Source organism: Parasteatoda tepidariorum, chromosome 11 (assembly GCF_982258835.1).
Source record: "Parasteatoda tepidariorum strain Cologne lab strain chromosome 11, Ptep-v5.0, whole genome shotgun sequence".
NCBI lineage: Eukaryota > Metazoa > Arthropoda > Arachnida > Araneae > Theridiidae > Parasteatoda > Parasteatoda tepidariorum.
The window spans coordinates 58389826-58403976 of NC_141765.1; the positions used below are offsets into that span (position 1 = coordinate 58389826).

A 14151-nucleotide genomic window follows, 5' to 3' on the forward strand; every position below is an offset into this window, starting at 1 on the left:
ACTTTTCATCTCAATCTGTGTCTGATATACTACAAGTAAAAAGAAATTTTCCAGCAAAAATTCGAAATAATGATAGAGAGCGTAATGCAAATCTCTAACAGATATTAAGCATAGTTTTAAAGCATGGTGCAAAATGGCACAGTATTGTATAAATGATATACTTTTATTTTCAGAAAAAGCAAAGTAGCATTATATATTTTGTCCACAAGAAATTAACACAAAGTAAAATTTGTCCAATTACTTTTGGTATAATAATTTATAATATTTTGAAATAAACGATATCATAAATTCACTCCAATTTAAAACATAACAGACATTCGAAAGAATCAAAGAGAAGTGCATAGAAAAATATTCTTGAAAGTGAACAGTAGGAAATGATGAAAAACAAAACTTTCAGAAGATACATTCAATTATTTTACGAACCATTATTTTTTAGAATCGATTATTAACTTTAATAAACATATCTTTCCGTGGCATGCTTGTAAAAAAATTTAGAACACCCTTCTTTTTAAATCATAAAAGTGCATATACATACCAATAAAAAGGCAGACTAAGGAAGAAAGATATGCTAGAACCCTTTAATATTTTCCCCAAGGTTAATCAGTTCTTAAATTATTTCATTCTATGTGTATAAAAATTATGGAGAAAAGAAAAATACAATACCAGATTTAGGACTACCTATATAGTCAACTCCCAACTTAACAAAACGTCTTATTTAATCTATATGATTTATAACTGACGTAAAGTTCATCTTGTCGTATGTCTATTGTCTTTTATCTTTTTACTATTTGTTTACATGTTTTTAATGAGCTGAGGCTTGTAATGAAAGCTCAAAATCTTAGATCGACCACTATCAAGAGACTGTCTGTAAGCTATCGACATCGCAAATCATGTAAACTACTTTTTTAAATTATTATTATAAATTATTACTTAATATTTTACTGGTTTTTAGAATGTTTCGTAAAAAGAACTGGCTTCAAATATCATAAGAAATATGATTTGACTAATTTTTATGTGTGGAAAAAAAATATCAATTTAAGAATTTTATATAAAAATTAATTTAATTTCTTGAAATCTGAAAATTTTTCCTCGCGTCTAGGTTGATTCCTTGGGTCTTATAGGAATTCAGAGCCCTTTCTACGATTTTTAAGCGTTAGCGACTGTAAACAGAAAACAACGTGAATTAAAAAAAAAATTAAATGACTTAAGGAACTATGACATAATTAAAATACCAATCCTTAAAATAAAATTCGATTAACAAAATGTACAACGGATGCCACATCATCAGAATACCAATAGAAGCTATATCACCAAGAATAATGGAAAACCCATCAGAATATCAATGATTCGTTTTGATATATAAATAATTAAACTAATGACTATGAAGTTTCAATTCAGAAAGTATGTATATATGTAACTGCAGTACAGTTAAAAATATATAATCTTTCTTATAAAAGTGGAATTATTAATAAAAAAAATTTCAAGTGAATTACAAGGAGAATTAATCAATAAGCAATAAGAGATTGAATTCCCACTAGTTAAAACTAATACAAAAACGTAAAATAGATACGAAGCAACGCTATTTCATCAGGAGTTAATAGAAAAATTAACAAGAAATATATTAGTCTGAAATATAATGTTAGTAATCAATGACTTAAATCCCAATCTAGAAAGTATAAATATACCAATGATTTAAGTTCTGAAAGTATATATATGAAATGACTTAAGTTTCAATTGAGAAAGTATAAATATTTAACTGTAGATAGAACTATGTCAACTAAGTCAAAAATAAATACTTTTTTCTCCCGTCCCTGATGAACTAGTTCCAGAAAAGAATTTTTTGTCTGACCAGACTTAAGCTATAAAGATATAGATTTAATCTGTAAAATTTCTTTTAAGGCGTAATCCTACTTCAAACACAAGAACATAACTTATGTTTACAATTAATGAAGTCAGAACGAAACAAAAAAAAAATAAACTGCCAAAGGATTCAGAACAAATAAAACTATCGCATTCATAAAAATAAATTAGCAGCAAGAAGAAAAAGAAACAGCTGCATCACTGCACACATACAAAATAAGTATTTTAGTAGAGTATGCAGCAGACTTAATAAATGGTTGCTATTTCATTTAAACGGATTTTTCGATGAAAATGAGTTTTTATACAATCAAAGACATAAAGTTTCAGCACAGATGTTTCCTTTCCTAACATTATGAAGATAAATATGATTATTACAAAAAACAACAGATGAATGATTTGTAACAGCTGTTTTAAGACTTAAAAAAGAGCAGAAGTTTCGCTACGCCATTTATTCTTATTTTGCATTAAAAAAAAGATGATTATAAATCTTAAACTTCGGGGTGGATTTTAATCACCAGGATTTTCGCTCAAAAATGTCTGAAATAAACTTTACACAACAACTGAATAACAATAACTGAATTTCAACAGTATCATTCGATTAATGAAATATAATAGAGAAAGAAAAAAAAATCGAGTCAGCCTTTTAGGATTTTTTTCCTTGACGAATGAAAGCAATCAACAGTATCATTCGATTAATAAGATAATCCATGAGGACAAAAATCTGATTGATATTTTAGTCACATCGTCTATCAAATGAATAAAAACTATAAACAGTATCAATGGATTAATAAGATAAGCTATAAGGATAAAACTCTTATTGATCTTTAGTCATATTCTTTATCAAATTAATGAAACTATATACAGTATCATTTGATAATAAGATAATCCATAAGGACAAAAATCTTATTAATCTTTTAGTCATTTTCTTTTACCAACTGCATATGAAAATTATAAACAGTATTATTCGATTAATAAGAGAAAATGTAAGAAAAACTTTTTTCATCTTACAGTTACATTTTTTTTTAAATGCTCAATTATTGATAAAAGAATAAAACTTAAATGTTTTTTTTTCCTTAAAGATATTAATAATAGTTCTTTTAAGTTCATAAAAAATTCAAATTTCAATGACATATTTCAAACGATCTCACTAGATTTCGTCAAAAACAAATAAATATATAAACAAAAAAATAATAAATATTGCGAAAAAGTTTTGTTAGCTTTTTTAAGAACTTGAAAGTTGTTTTACTTATGGATTGTAAAATGTACATACAATTTTTAAAGTGTACTTTTGCAAAAAACCGAAACAATTACCTTTTAATTCCGGGAAAATTCCTTGAAAAATTTTAATAGCAAAATTACTCTTAGAAATGGGACACAAAATTCTAAATTTATATTTTGTTTTTAAGCAATGCAAAATAGCTTTTCAATTGTTAAATTGTGACAGTTAAAACAGATCTTGAAAATTGAAAATACCAAACGTTAATGAGTGAAAAAGTCTAAGATTTAATTTGAATTGAAAGCTACTGAGATGTTTGTATTGGACTATTCTTGAAAACTAAAAATATCAACTGTTAATGAATGAAAAAGACTAAGATTCATTTTGGATTGAGATGCAACTCAAAATTTGATAGTAAAAAGAAAATATTCAATATTGAGCACTCAATATAAACTTTATTTTATGCAAAAGAAAACAGCATAAATAAAAAAAATAAATAAAAATAAAATCAGTAGTCACAATTTTTTATTTATTTATTTATTTTTATTTTAAGAATTGAAAAGGTCCCGTTTTAAAAACTCATGGAAATCAGAAACGAAATAGTTAAATTTGGTATAGCTTAATGGTGTCGTAATTATAAAAAAACATTATAAATATAAGCAATAATAATTTGTTTAATTATATGATAAACGTCTTCTGATATAATATTTTGAAGTGAAATACTAGGTAAGATTGAATATTAATGAACTGAGTTTTACATTTTCTTAATACTTATTTTTATTTTAACGTCTAAAAAGTAATACAAATTGCACAAATAAAATATAAGTATCTGCGTAACTAATAAAAGTAAAATTATTATAGCTTTAAAATCGATCGAAAATGGCAAATTATAACAAGTTTTAGCATGAAAAGTTATCTTTTTTTCTTTCTTTCTCCGTTTAGAAAAAAAAAAAAAAAAATTAGAAAATGCAGGAAAAAATATGACTTCAAAGCTGCTATGTCAGTTATGATCCAAATAGCAATCCAGAAGTAAATTTCGCTATACAAATTATGGAAAAAAATAAAAGCTATAACAGTTAATGAAGGAAAAAAATTATAATATCATCTGACAAAAACGCTTAACGTTAATAAGTTTCATTATAAATGGGGCAAAGTTTCTTTTTCTTTGTTTATTTTCTGTCCTGAATAAAATATGAAAACGAAAAAAAAAAAATTGTTTTCAAGCAAAACTGTTAAATCTACTTGTGTTGCATAGCTATCCCATGTTTCAATGTACGAGATTTATGTAAAATAAACAAATAAGATAAAATTTAAGTTTTAAAAAAAATGTTATGGCTATAACACTAGGCGAAAATGGGTAACTTAAATAAGTTTCAATATATACATTATTTTATTTTTTTAAGAAAAATAAGAAAATGCATATAAGAAAATGCAAGTAAAAAAATTTAAACCGAAGCTTAACTGTTTCATCTATTGTGCAGGAAATAGAAATCCGGAAGTAAATTTCGTTTCTCGAATTTAATAGAAAAAAATATCACTGCCTAAAAAAAAAAAATTTCAAAAGAAAAAAAAAATACACTGCACGCCACGATTCGAAACATTACTGAGAGTAAAGGGGAAAAACCCCTCAATTATTCGGAAATATCCCCCACGAGGAAGAGAGAAGGGTGGAGCTTCTGATACTATTTTTAGCTCCTCTAGAAAGAGGAGACTCTGGATTGGCTTTCCGGCCGAGCAGGATTTATCAAATGGGAGGAGAATTTATCCGCTCTTGTGGCCACAGAACTGTTGGCGCACTACCGTCAATCATGTTATTTATTAACAAGTTATTTCGGTCTCTGACTCATTCATAACTGTGATGTAACTTGCAAATGAAAACATTTCAACTACTTGCGCAGCGCATCTACGATTTAAGAGCGCGAGCTACAAAAGTAACAGACACATGTGCACGCAAAGGTTTTCAATTATATTTATAGTTTATGTGTAAAACCGTGGCTAAAATTGACTATCTAAATAGACGTTTCCTATTATTAAAATATAGCGTAAAAAAGAGATTAATTTTTTTCACAAAGGAAAAAAAGTTATATTAATAATTTTTAATTTATTTTAAATAAATAAAAAAATAAATAAACAAATCTAATTTTCCACAAAGAACAAGAATTTTTGAATCTTATTTGTGACATTTTCAATTAATATGTGTAACCATGGTTAAAAGTAACTATACCAATAAAAAACGTTCCCTTTTATCGAAAGAGGGGGTAAAAAAAGAGACTAATTTCTGTTAAAGGAAAAAAAAAGTTATAATAATAAATGTTAGTTTATTTTAAATATAAAAATAAATAAATAAATATAATTTTCCAAAAAAGAACAAGAATTTGCGATTTTTATTTGTGACATTTACAGTCAACATGTGTAACCGTGGTTAAAAGTAACCATACCTACAAAATACGTTTTTTTTTTTTTTTTTTTAATTAAAAGAGAGGGTAAAAAAAGATACTAATTTTTTTATCAAAGGAAAAAAAATTATATTAATAATTATTAGTTCATTCTAAATATAAAAATAAAATAAATAAATTAATTTTTCACAAAGAATTAAAATTTGTGAATTTTATTGGTCACATTTATAGTTTACAAATATAACCCTGGTTAAATTAGCTATACCAACAACATACATTTTCTATTATTAAAATAGAGGATAAAGTTGAGACTAATTTTTTTATCCAATGAAAAAAAAAATATTCATAATTATTAGTCTATTTTAATCACAAAAATAATAAATAATTCTACTTTTCCACGAAGAACTAAAATTTGTGAAGTTTATGATATCATTATATTTCTTTGCAAGTCTTAAATACAATATTCGTATATCTTGATAAAATCAAGTTCAGTATAATATACGCATTAAATTTAATTTATTTAAATTATTGAAAAGAAATGAATGCTATAAAAGAGAAGAAATAACTATAAGATCTATTTTTTTGATAATTTTTTTGGCATTGTAGAAGGAGTGATAAAATACAGCATAAAAGCTTTTTATGATTAGATTTATCGACAATTTTTATTGTTTTTTTAAAAAAAATCCTTCAAATAATGAAACTTTATAGTTAACTACTGCTGTATGAGATTTAAAATATTTTTAAGAAGTAGGAAACTGCGTAAAACAAATACATTTCTATTTGAGTCTACTTTATTCTACATTTATCATTAGTAATAATTTCATCACTCTTTTTGACTGATGAAATTATTACTATTAGTATTATTAAAATTATTTAGACGAAGTGATAGCAAATTTTCAATAATTTAATTATTGCAATATTTGAGAAGTCTTTTTTAAATTTAATACATAATTTATATTTAAAATAGAGGCATAAAATGCTTTCACATTACAGTCAGAAATTAAAAACAAAATAATGCTGGCAATTTTTGAGATACTGAAAGAACTGTAAAAGAGAGATTATGATATAATTGAAGAAAGAAACCACAGCTATGTTAAGAATCTGCAGCCTTTTATGAGGCAAAATATCGTCTGAGAAACAATGAAGTGTGGTGAATTAATATTTTGGTATAATTTTCTATTTGATAAAAATAACAACTACAAAAATTTATACTAAATCTTTTTGATTGCACAAAATAAAATTCTTCTAATTTAAAAATTACTATTAAAAATTGTTGTATTTTTAAAAAAATAAGAACGGAAGCTAGACTAAAAGATATTTATAAATATTTCAAAACACAATAATGCAATTGTTCAACAAAAAACATCTGTGTAAAACGTTTGAGGAATTTTTAATTATTTCGTTAATCAAATCAATAATTTTTTATTAATAGAAACTATTGAAGAATCAAACTAAGCAGACAATCATTTAACGCAAAGCCTCATGGCATAGGAAATTTTACTATTGATATTGCTTGTAAAAAAAAAATTTTCAAATTGAAACTTAATATAAGTTTAACAAAACAAGAAGACGAAAAATCCTCGAAACACTTATAGGATTATAGGTATTTCGACTTCTATATTTTTTAAATAATACTATAAAAAATCTTTTTACAACTATACAAATTGCATTTTTTGTTTCTTTTGAGTCATTATCAAAACCATAAAAATGATAAAAAAAAAAGAAGAAGCAATCACCATCTAAAAAGAAATAAATTGGATTGTTCGAAAAGTAATTTGTTTTCGTTTTTTATCAAAATTAAAGACGATTTTCTTATAGTGAATAAATAAAGAAGATAAAAAAAGAAGAAGCAATCACCATCTAAAAATAAATAAATTGGATTGTTCGAAAAGTAATTTGTTTCCGTTTTTTATCAAAATGAAAGAGGATTTTCTTATAGTGAATAAATATTTTATGGAATTATACTTTCTGGCGGTAGCATGATTCAACGCTCATAAATCTTTGTTTTTTGCTGGCAAAAAACTGATCCAGGGGATTTTTGACCGCCTCATTTGAAATAAAGGTTTTATCCTCTAAAAAATACTGTAGAGATAATAAAATTTTTTGTAGATAACCCATTTTTCGTCCCCAGCGATGATGCGCTTCCAAGAAGCAGAAGCAAACCTCATACGGTACAAATTTTTCTCTTCAAAACATGAGGAACCTATAAATCGAGCTCAGAGATTAAACTTAGATGTTTCAAATAATCATGAGCGGTCGAATTCGATAAATTTAATCTCTTATCATTTACTATCATTAGTTGTTTGCTATTCGCAAGTTTGCATCAATTAATGTCTTTATTATTTCTTCAACTGGCCTTTCAGAATGTGGTGCATCAAAATTGTCGGATCGAAATTTAGTAATTTCGATACTGGCATACTGTCGATACATCTTCTCCTTACAAATCGGATAATTTTTTTGTTGCTTGAACAACATTTTTACCTTCTCGATAGAATAAAAGTAAAAAATGCCGAAAATGCTGCAATATCCATATTTGAATGCCCACCAATCAAAAACTACTGCGCAGAATCAATCACTTTTTCACAAGCTAGCCTTGCTATATCAGCTGTCAAAATATGTTAATGATTATGCAGCTTAAGTGTGAAGATGGCTGGGGAAAAATACAATTAAGTTCTCTGTTCGGAAAAAATGAAATTACCTCCCGAACAACCCAATATATAATAAAATAAAAAAAGAAGTTTTTACCGATAAAATTTTTAAGTTTAAACTACGAGGCTCCATAAAACTATGAGACATTATATGATATTTCTGGCCCATGATTACTTAATGTTAAAATTGTTAAAGTAATATTAGCATTTCTACGTTGACAATTAAGCTTTTGAAATTCCAGAAAAAAATATGACAATAGGTATTTTTGTGCTTGTGATCTGACGTTAAATTGAGGTGAACAATCTCTGTTTATTCAAGAGTGGCTTTGGTTGTTTTAGTTTATTAATATCATATTTAAGCTTTTTCACAACATTTCTAAAATATTGACTTCGGTTCCATTTGAATAAAGTCACACCTGATTATTATTATTCATTTTATTTAGAAACACGAATATGCTTATGATAAAAATCATCTGTTTAAAGTTTTAAATAACATTAATAAAAATAAAAACAAATCAAAAAAGTGCTTTCTTTTTTTCAATAAAAACAATAAGAAGAAATATAGAACTGAAATAAAGATAAAAACGTCGAAATCAATGCAGTTTACAAGATGCCAATTTAAGGAGGGAAAAAAACATACTTAGGACGAAATAAATACTTAAAAACAAGATATAAAAGAACCAAATAGTATTTGAAAAACAAAAAGTTAATCTTTTCCAGCTTTGTTATAAATTTAAAAATAAAAAAAAAGTATTATTGCTTTAATTAAACGTTTAATCATAGCTGTAATTTAGGCATTAGAAAGAAGAATATTACATTAATAAGCGTCAAAAATAATACATATCACTATATTTTCATAAATAATTCACTCATATGAAAAAACAGACATATTCCAATTTAAAACTTCGAATTTCTTTTGTTCACGAAATCGTTAAAGACACCATAAAAATCTAAGTCTTCTAAATAAATCACTTTTAATGGATGGGAGAATTAATCCCTCTTAATCCCTTTCTGCGCAATGAAAGACTGTAAATAATTACCGGGGTGAGTTCTACGGACAACAAACTGAACTTATGGTTTAAAACTGTCTTAAAGGTAATAATGCGAGAAAGAAACAGCAAGGGCAAAAAAAATCCTTAATCCCATCAAGAATACAAAAATGGCCGAATGAACTATTTATTTCAAGAAAAGGAGAGAAAAAAAAATAAGTATGAGGTGTCTGGCTATATTAAGATAGATTAATTTCTTGAAATTAAAATATTAGTTGTGATTATTAGTTGCGTAACTTAGACGCTGACATAAAAAGTGAAAGCAATATTTTATCGTGATTATACGACCATATTTCAAAACCATTATTCGAACATTTAACGCGTTATAAAATATATGATACTACTTAAATACTAAGGTTATTAATTTTTAAAATTACAATTTTTTAGTCACATTTTGACCTAATTAATTATGTGAATGAAAAAGAGATTTCTATTGATTTCAAATTAGTATATTTAATACGCGCTTTGAAACTAAGATTACATGAAAAATTTATTCAAGAGCGGCGCTTAATATATCATTATAATTTAATTTTTTTAAAAAAAATTTCTACTCAACATCATGTACGGTTTAATGCGTTGAATAGGCATAAGGTAGATATTATTATTATTATTTTAATTAGAAAAAAATTTCAAATTTAGCGCACCAGATTATTTTTAAAACTTAACCTTTTAATGGGTGGCTATTATTCTCTATATATCTCCCCCTCCCACCGACAAAAAATTCTTTCTATTTAGCCATCATGAGTCGCGATGGCTCAGGGGATAGAGCGTTCGCCTTCCAATAAGGTGAACCGGGTTCGAATCCCAGCGATGGCTGGTCGATACGAATTCCGCATCCGGCTTGCACCGACCACAGTGCTGACGTGAAATATCCTCAGTGGTAGACGGATCATGGGTTTGAGTCCTCTTGCCGTCAGGCTAACCGTGGGAGATTTTTGTGGTCTCCCTCTCCATGTAATGCAAATGCGGGTTAGTTCCATCAAAAAGTCGTCCACGAAGGCAAATTTTTCCCTATACTTGATCCAGGAGTCCCTTTGTCTTCTGGATTGGGTTGAAAATTACAAGGCTACGTAGTTGAGCATTAGTATTCGTAAACCCAAAAATTGGGTCGGCTGTTCAACGACGGTTATAAATAAAGTAAATTATTCAGCCATCATCATTAATGTTTAAGTTTAATTTTTCATTTTATTTAAGGCGAGAATCCGACATGTTTTTAAAGAGAGTTTCAGTTGGAAAAAAAAAAACTTTCCTGAATAATTACGTTTAATTTTAAAGAAGTTTATAGAACATTTTTACGTAAACAATTAACTGTTATCTAACTCAATTCAAAGTTAACTGATCAAAATATGGAGAAGAGTATTAAAATCTTTCTTATTTATTCTGTATTTGTATTGTATTGTATTTATATACGTAATGCCTTTTCCTTCCCTTGCTTTTTTAAAAAATGTCATAGTTTAGAGCTTAAAAGTTATTAATGGTATGAAATGAGTATCATATTAAAAATGAGTAAAATTCTATATGTGTGATTGATATAATCTTTAATTCAATCATGTGATGAAAACAGGGCATAAAAATAGCAAATCAATTTGTTTCGTCTAGAGCCATATGTCATTCAAAATATGGAACGAGTCACGTCATTACAAAGCATTTTTATAACCTGGGATTTGATTTACGAATCTGCATCTACAGCATAAGCTTGGCCACACTGTTCCTAGAAGTTCACAACTTTCGTGCTGTAAATTTTACTCAATATTTTCGAAAAAAAAAATATTGCAAAATCAATCAACTACCTTAGATTTCTAGCTTTATAGGCGTTTTATTAAATAAAGAATGATTAAGAAAAATATTTTAAATAAAGAAAAACATTTATAAAAAATAAATGTAAAGATAAAAAATAAATAAAAAGGTACTGAAATTTTCATTACATTGGCATTATTCCCTTTTAATTACGTTGTGATAAAATTCATTTTCATATCTCATTACTAAACAAGAATTTTTAATAAAAAACGCGTATAAAATATTTTTGCATGCGATTAATATATTTATCCTGGGACTTATGACTTCACTAAAGTCTATGTAATTATAAAAATAGATTTTTTTTAAAACCGAACATGGCATATTTTGGCCTCATATAAATTTTCATACATATGTTTTATGTTTTAAATATAGATATAAATTTTAACAACAATACATAACATATTTTGGGCTTATAAAACTTGAATACTTATTTACATTTGAATAGTTGGTTGTTTTTCTGTGTAACATTTTGAAACCAAGAAAGGCACATTTATAACCTTACGTACTAAGAATAAAGTCCTATATTGTACTGAGTTTTAGACTAGTAACTGTAGCAGTTAATTGCTTTAACGTTTATTTTGAATAAAACGATTGAGTTGAGAATTGAAAATGTTTACTTACGGGCGGCAGGGACTGAGAATACATCTGTTGCAACTGACTATGGGTGGGCGGAGGCGGCTGCTGTTGTTGCTGCTGCTGTTGTTGCTGTTGCTGCTGCAGTTGTTGCTGTTGGGAGGACTGTGTAGAAGATTGCGGAGGAGCATGGGCCTGATGATGTTGCGCCTGCTGATGCTGATGAAGATGCTGTTGGTGCTGCTGATGTTGTTGCTGATGCTGTTGTTGTTGCTGATGATGAAGATGTTGCATCTGAGAAGGGGAAGTCACATCTTTGGCGCCTGCGCTGGCGCTTTGTGCCCCGTGTCCAGGTGATGGGGACGAGTGAGCGTTGTTGGTGAGCATTGGTGGAATAGGGGGACTCGGCCTCATAGGCATAGGGGGTTGAGCTTGACTCATATTGCCTTGGAGACCAGCCCGGGTGACCCCAGCCCCCATTCCACCCATATGGTGGTTTGGGTGAGTGGGCGGCAGAGCTGGAACTAGTGGTGTTTGGAACATAGCTAAAAGAAAAATAAATAATCAGTAAATAATGAAAATTAAATAATAAGAGTAGAAGAAAAAATAAACTAAACGGAGCGGAAATGTGTTTTTAAAGTAAATACTTCGTTAAAAAATACAATTTTATTAAAAACAAGAAATTTTCCATGATGTTTTGCAGACTAAATTAATTTTCTATTTCATAATATTTTTATAAAAATTATTTCAGCATAAGTAACAAAAACTAAAATTAATAAAATTGAAATAAATCAAATTAGTAATGAAAATTCTAAAATTTTTATTAATGAAATTATCAAACCATTTTTTATGAATAATTTTCATTTTGATACCAAATAAAGCTGTTGTTACGTAATGAATTATTAGTAAAATAATGCAATATTATATTATATATCGATAAAAAAAAAATAAAAAATAAAAATAAAACTTAAGTTTATGAAATTTGGGAACATGCAGATGCATATAAAATTTTTATGCTACTTCCTCTAGGCAAGGATTTAGAAAGATTTTCATATCGTGATCTGAGGCAGAATAATCGCTTAAGTCTTGGCAACTTCCGGGTAGCAGCCAGCGAGAAAAAATCATCACAGAAGGAAAACAACTCGAAAGGTATAACTCGCCACCCCCCGGGCAAATCTTTCTTTTAATTTCTTTTAATTAAAAGTTTAAAATTCACTTAGCACCCTAGCGATTGTAGTTGGCGAGTTATAGATCACGATACAGAAGTATCACCGAAAATTAAAAAAAATAAATAAAGAGCGTAAATTAAATATTAAGTCAAATGTTAATGAACAGGTATATAAAAGCCTTTTATTTATATAGAATAACTAATCTATTCCTTAGAAAATAGAAAAATAAATGCATTGAAAAACATATAGAAACATTTCTGTAAGTGAAAAGAAAAAAATATGTAATTCATTATTACCCGATTTAATTTATTTAAATTATGTGCCAAAAAAATACATAATTCATTTTCTCCATTAACTTTAAAAAAATTATGCACGATTTTAATCAATGTTAATTTTTAAAAAAAAAATTTAAGTGGGAAAAAACAAATCTCAATGCTTGAATTCATCAGCAGCGTCCAATCCCCATCGATTGGGGACCAGTCAAGCATTTTTGAATACCCGGGGAGGGGAGAAAGAGCATGAATACAGTATGAGGCCCTTCTTCTTTAATGACAGGAAACCCCGCCCATCACGAGACCCTAAGCCAATACTAAGTCGTAGTTCAAACAAGGGACATTTTGAATGACTTCTGTTAACTCCGCCTACTTCCTCTGTCAACATTGCGCACATTTCAAAGAAGCCCACCTTTTACCTCTAAGACACGTGGTTTTTAAAACTCATGTCAACAACTGAACTTCTACTTCCGTGTTTGCAAGACTATGCTATTTTACGATCGTTTCTTTATTAGAAATAAATAAATGATATTTTTAATTTTATATTTTTATGCACCAAAATGGTATTTCATGTAATTTTCTTTGCACCACCCGAATTTTAACTACTAATACTACCCGAACTACTAATACTACTAATTTACTCACTATTACCACACGAATTTTAACTACATTTTCCAATGACATTAAAATAAAATAAGTAAAAACATTACTTTATACACGTATAATGCTATATTTATATTAATGTTATAACTAGATTACTATTTTTATCCTGAATGAGAAATATTGTTATTTGGATTCAGACATGGTGAAATTTGAAAAATCCAGAAGGGCTGTTCAAATGCATCTAATGAAGGGCTGCATCTAATCTTCATGATTTGTTTATTTTTGCTGATAAGGGGGAAGAGGGATATGAGCGATGCTTACGTAAGACATAAAAGTCCTCGTATTTCCAAAATATTTTTATAAAGCAAAAAGAGAAATTTGTAAATTTGGAATAAAAATCAAATTGGGGGGGGGGATTTGAAAAATATTTGCTAGAAGAGTTTCGGAAAACAAGAGTAAAGTGAATACAAAAGGAAAGCAAAATATTACTTTAAGTAAATTCTACTCTAAGTTCTACAAGATGAATTAAAATGTATATTTTGTTGTAACGAAAAGCAAAGTTTGTAAG

General features: G+C 27.6%; 1 protein-coding gene across 28 annotated transcripts in view; it reads right to left on the minus strand.

Moving 5' to 3' along the window:
• Positions 1-14151, minus strand: part of LOC107450919 (uncharacterized) — a 653937-nt gene that overhangs the window by 44688 nt on the left and 595098 nt on the right. For all 28 annotated transcript variants that reach the window (XM_087155134.1, XM_087155141.1, XM_087155138.1 and 25 more), the window contains one exon: positions 11588-12084. In XM_087155134.1, coding sequence (XP_087011260.1) covers positions 11588-12084 — 497 coding nt within the window. The remainder of the gene's footprint in view (positions 1-11587; positions 12085-14151) is intronic.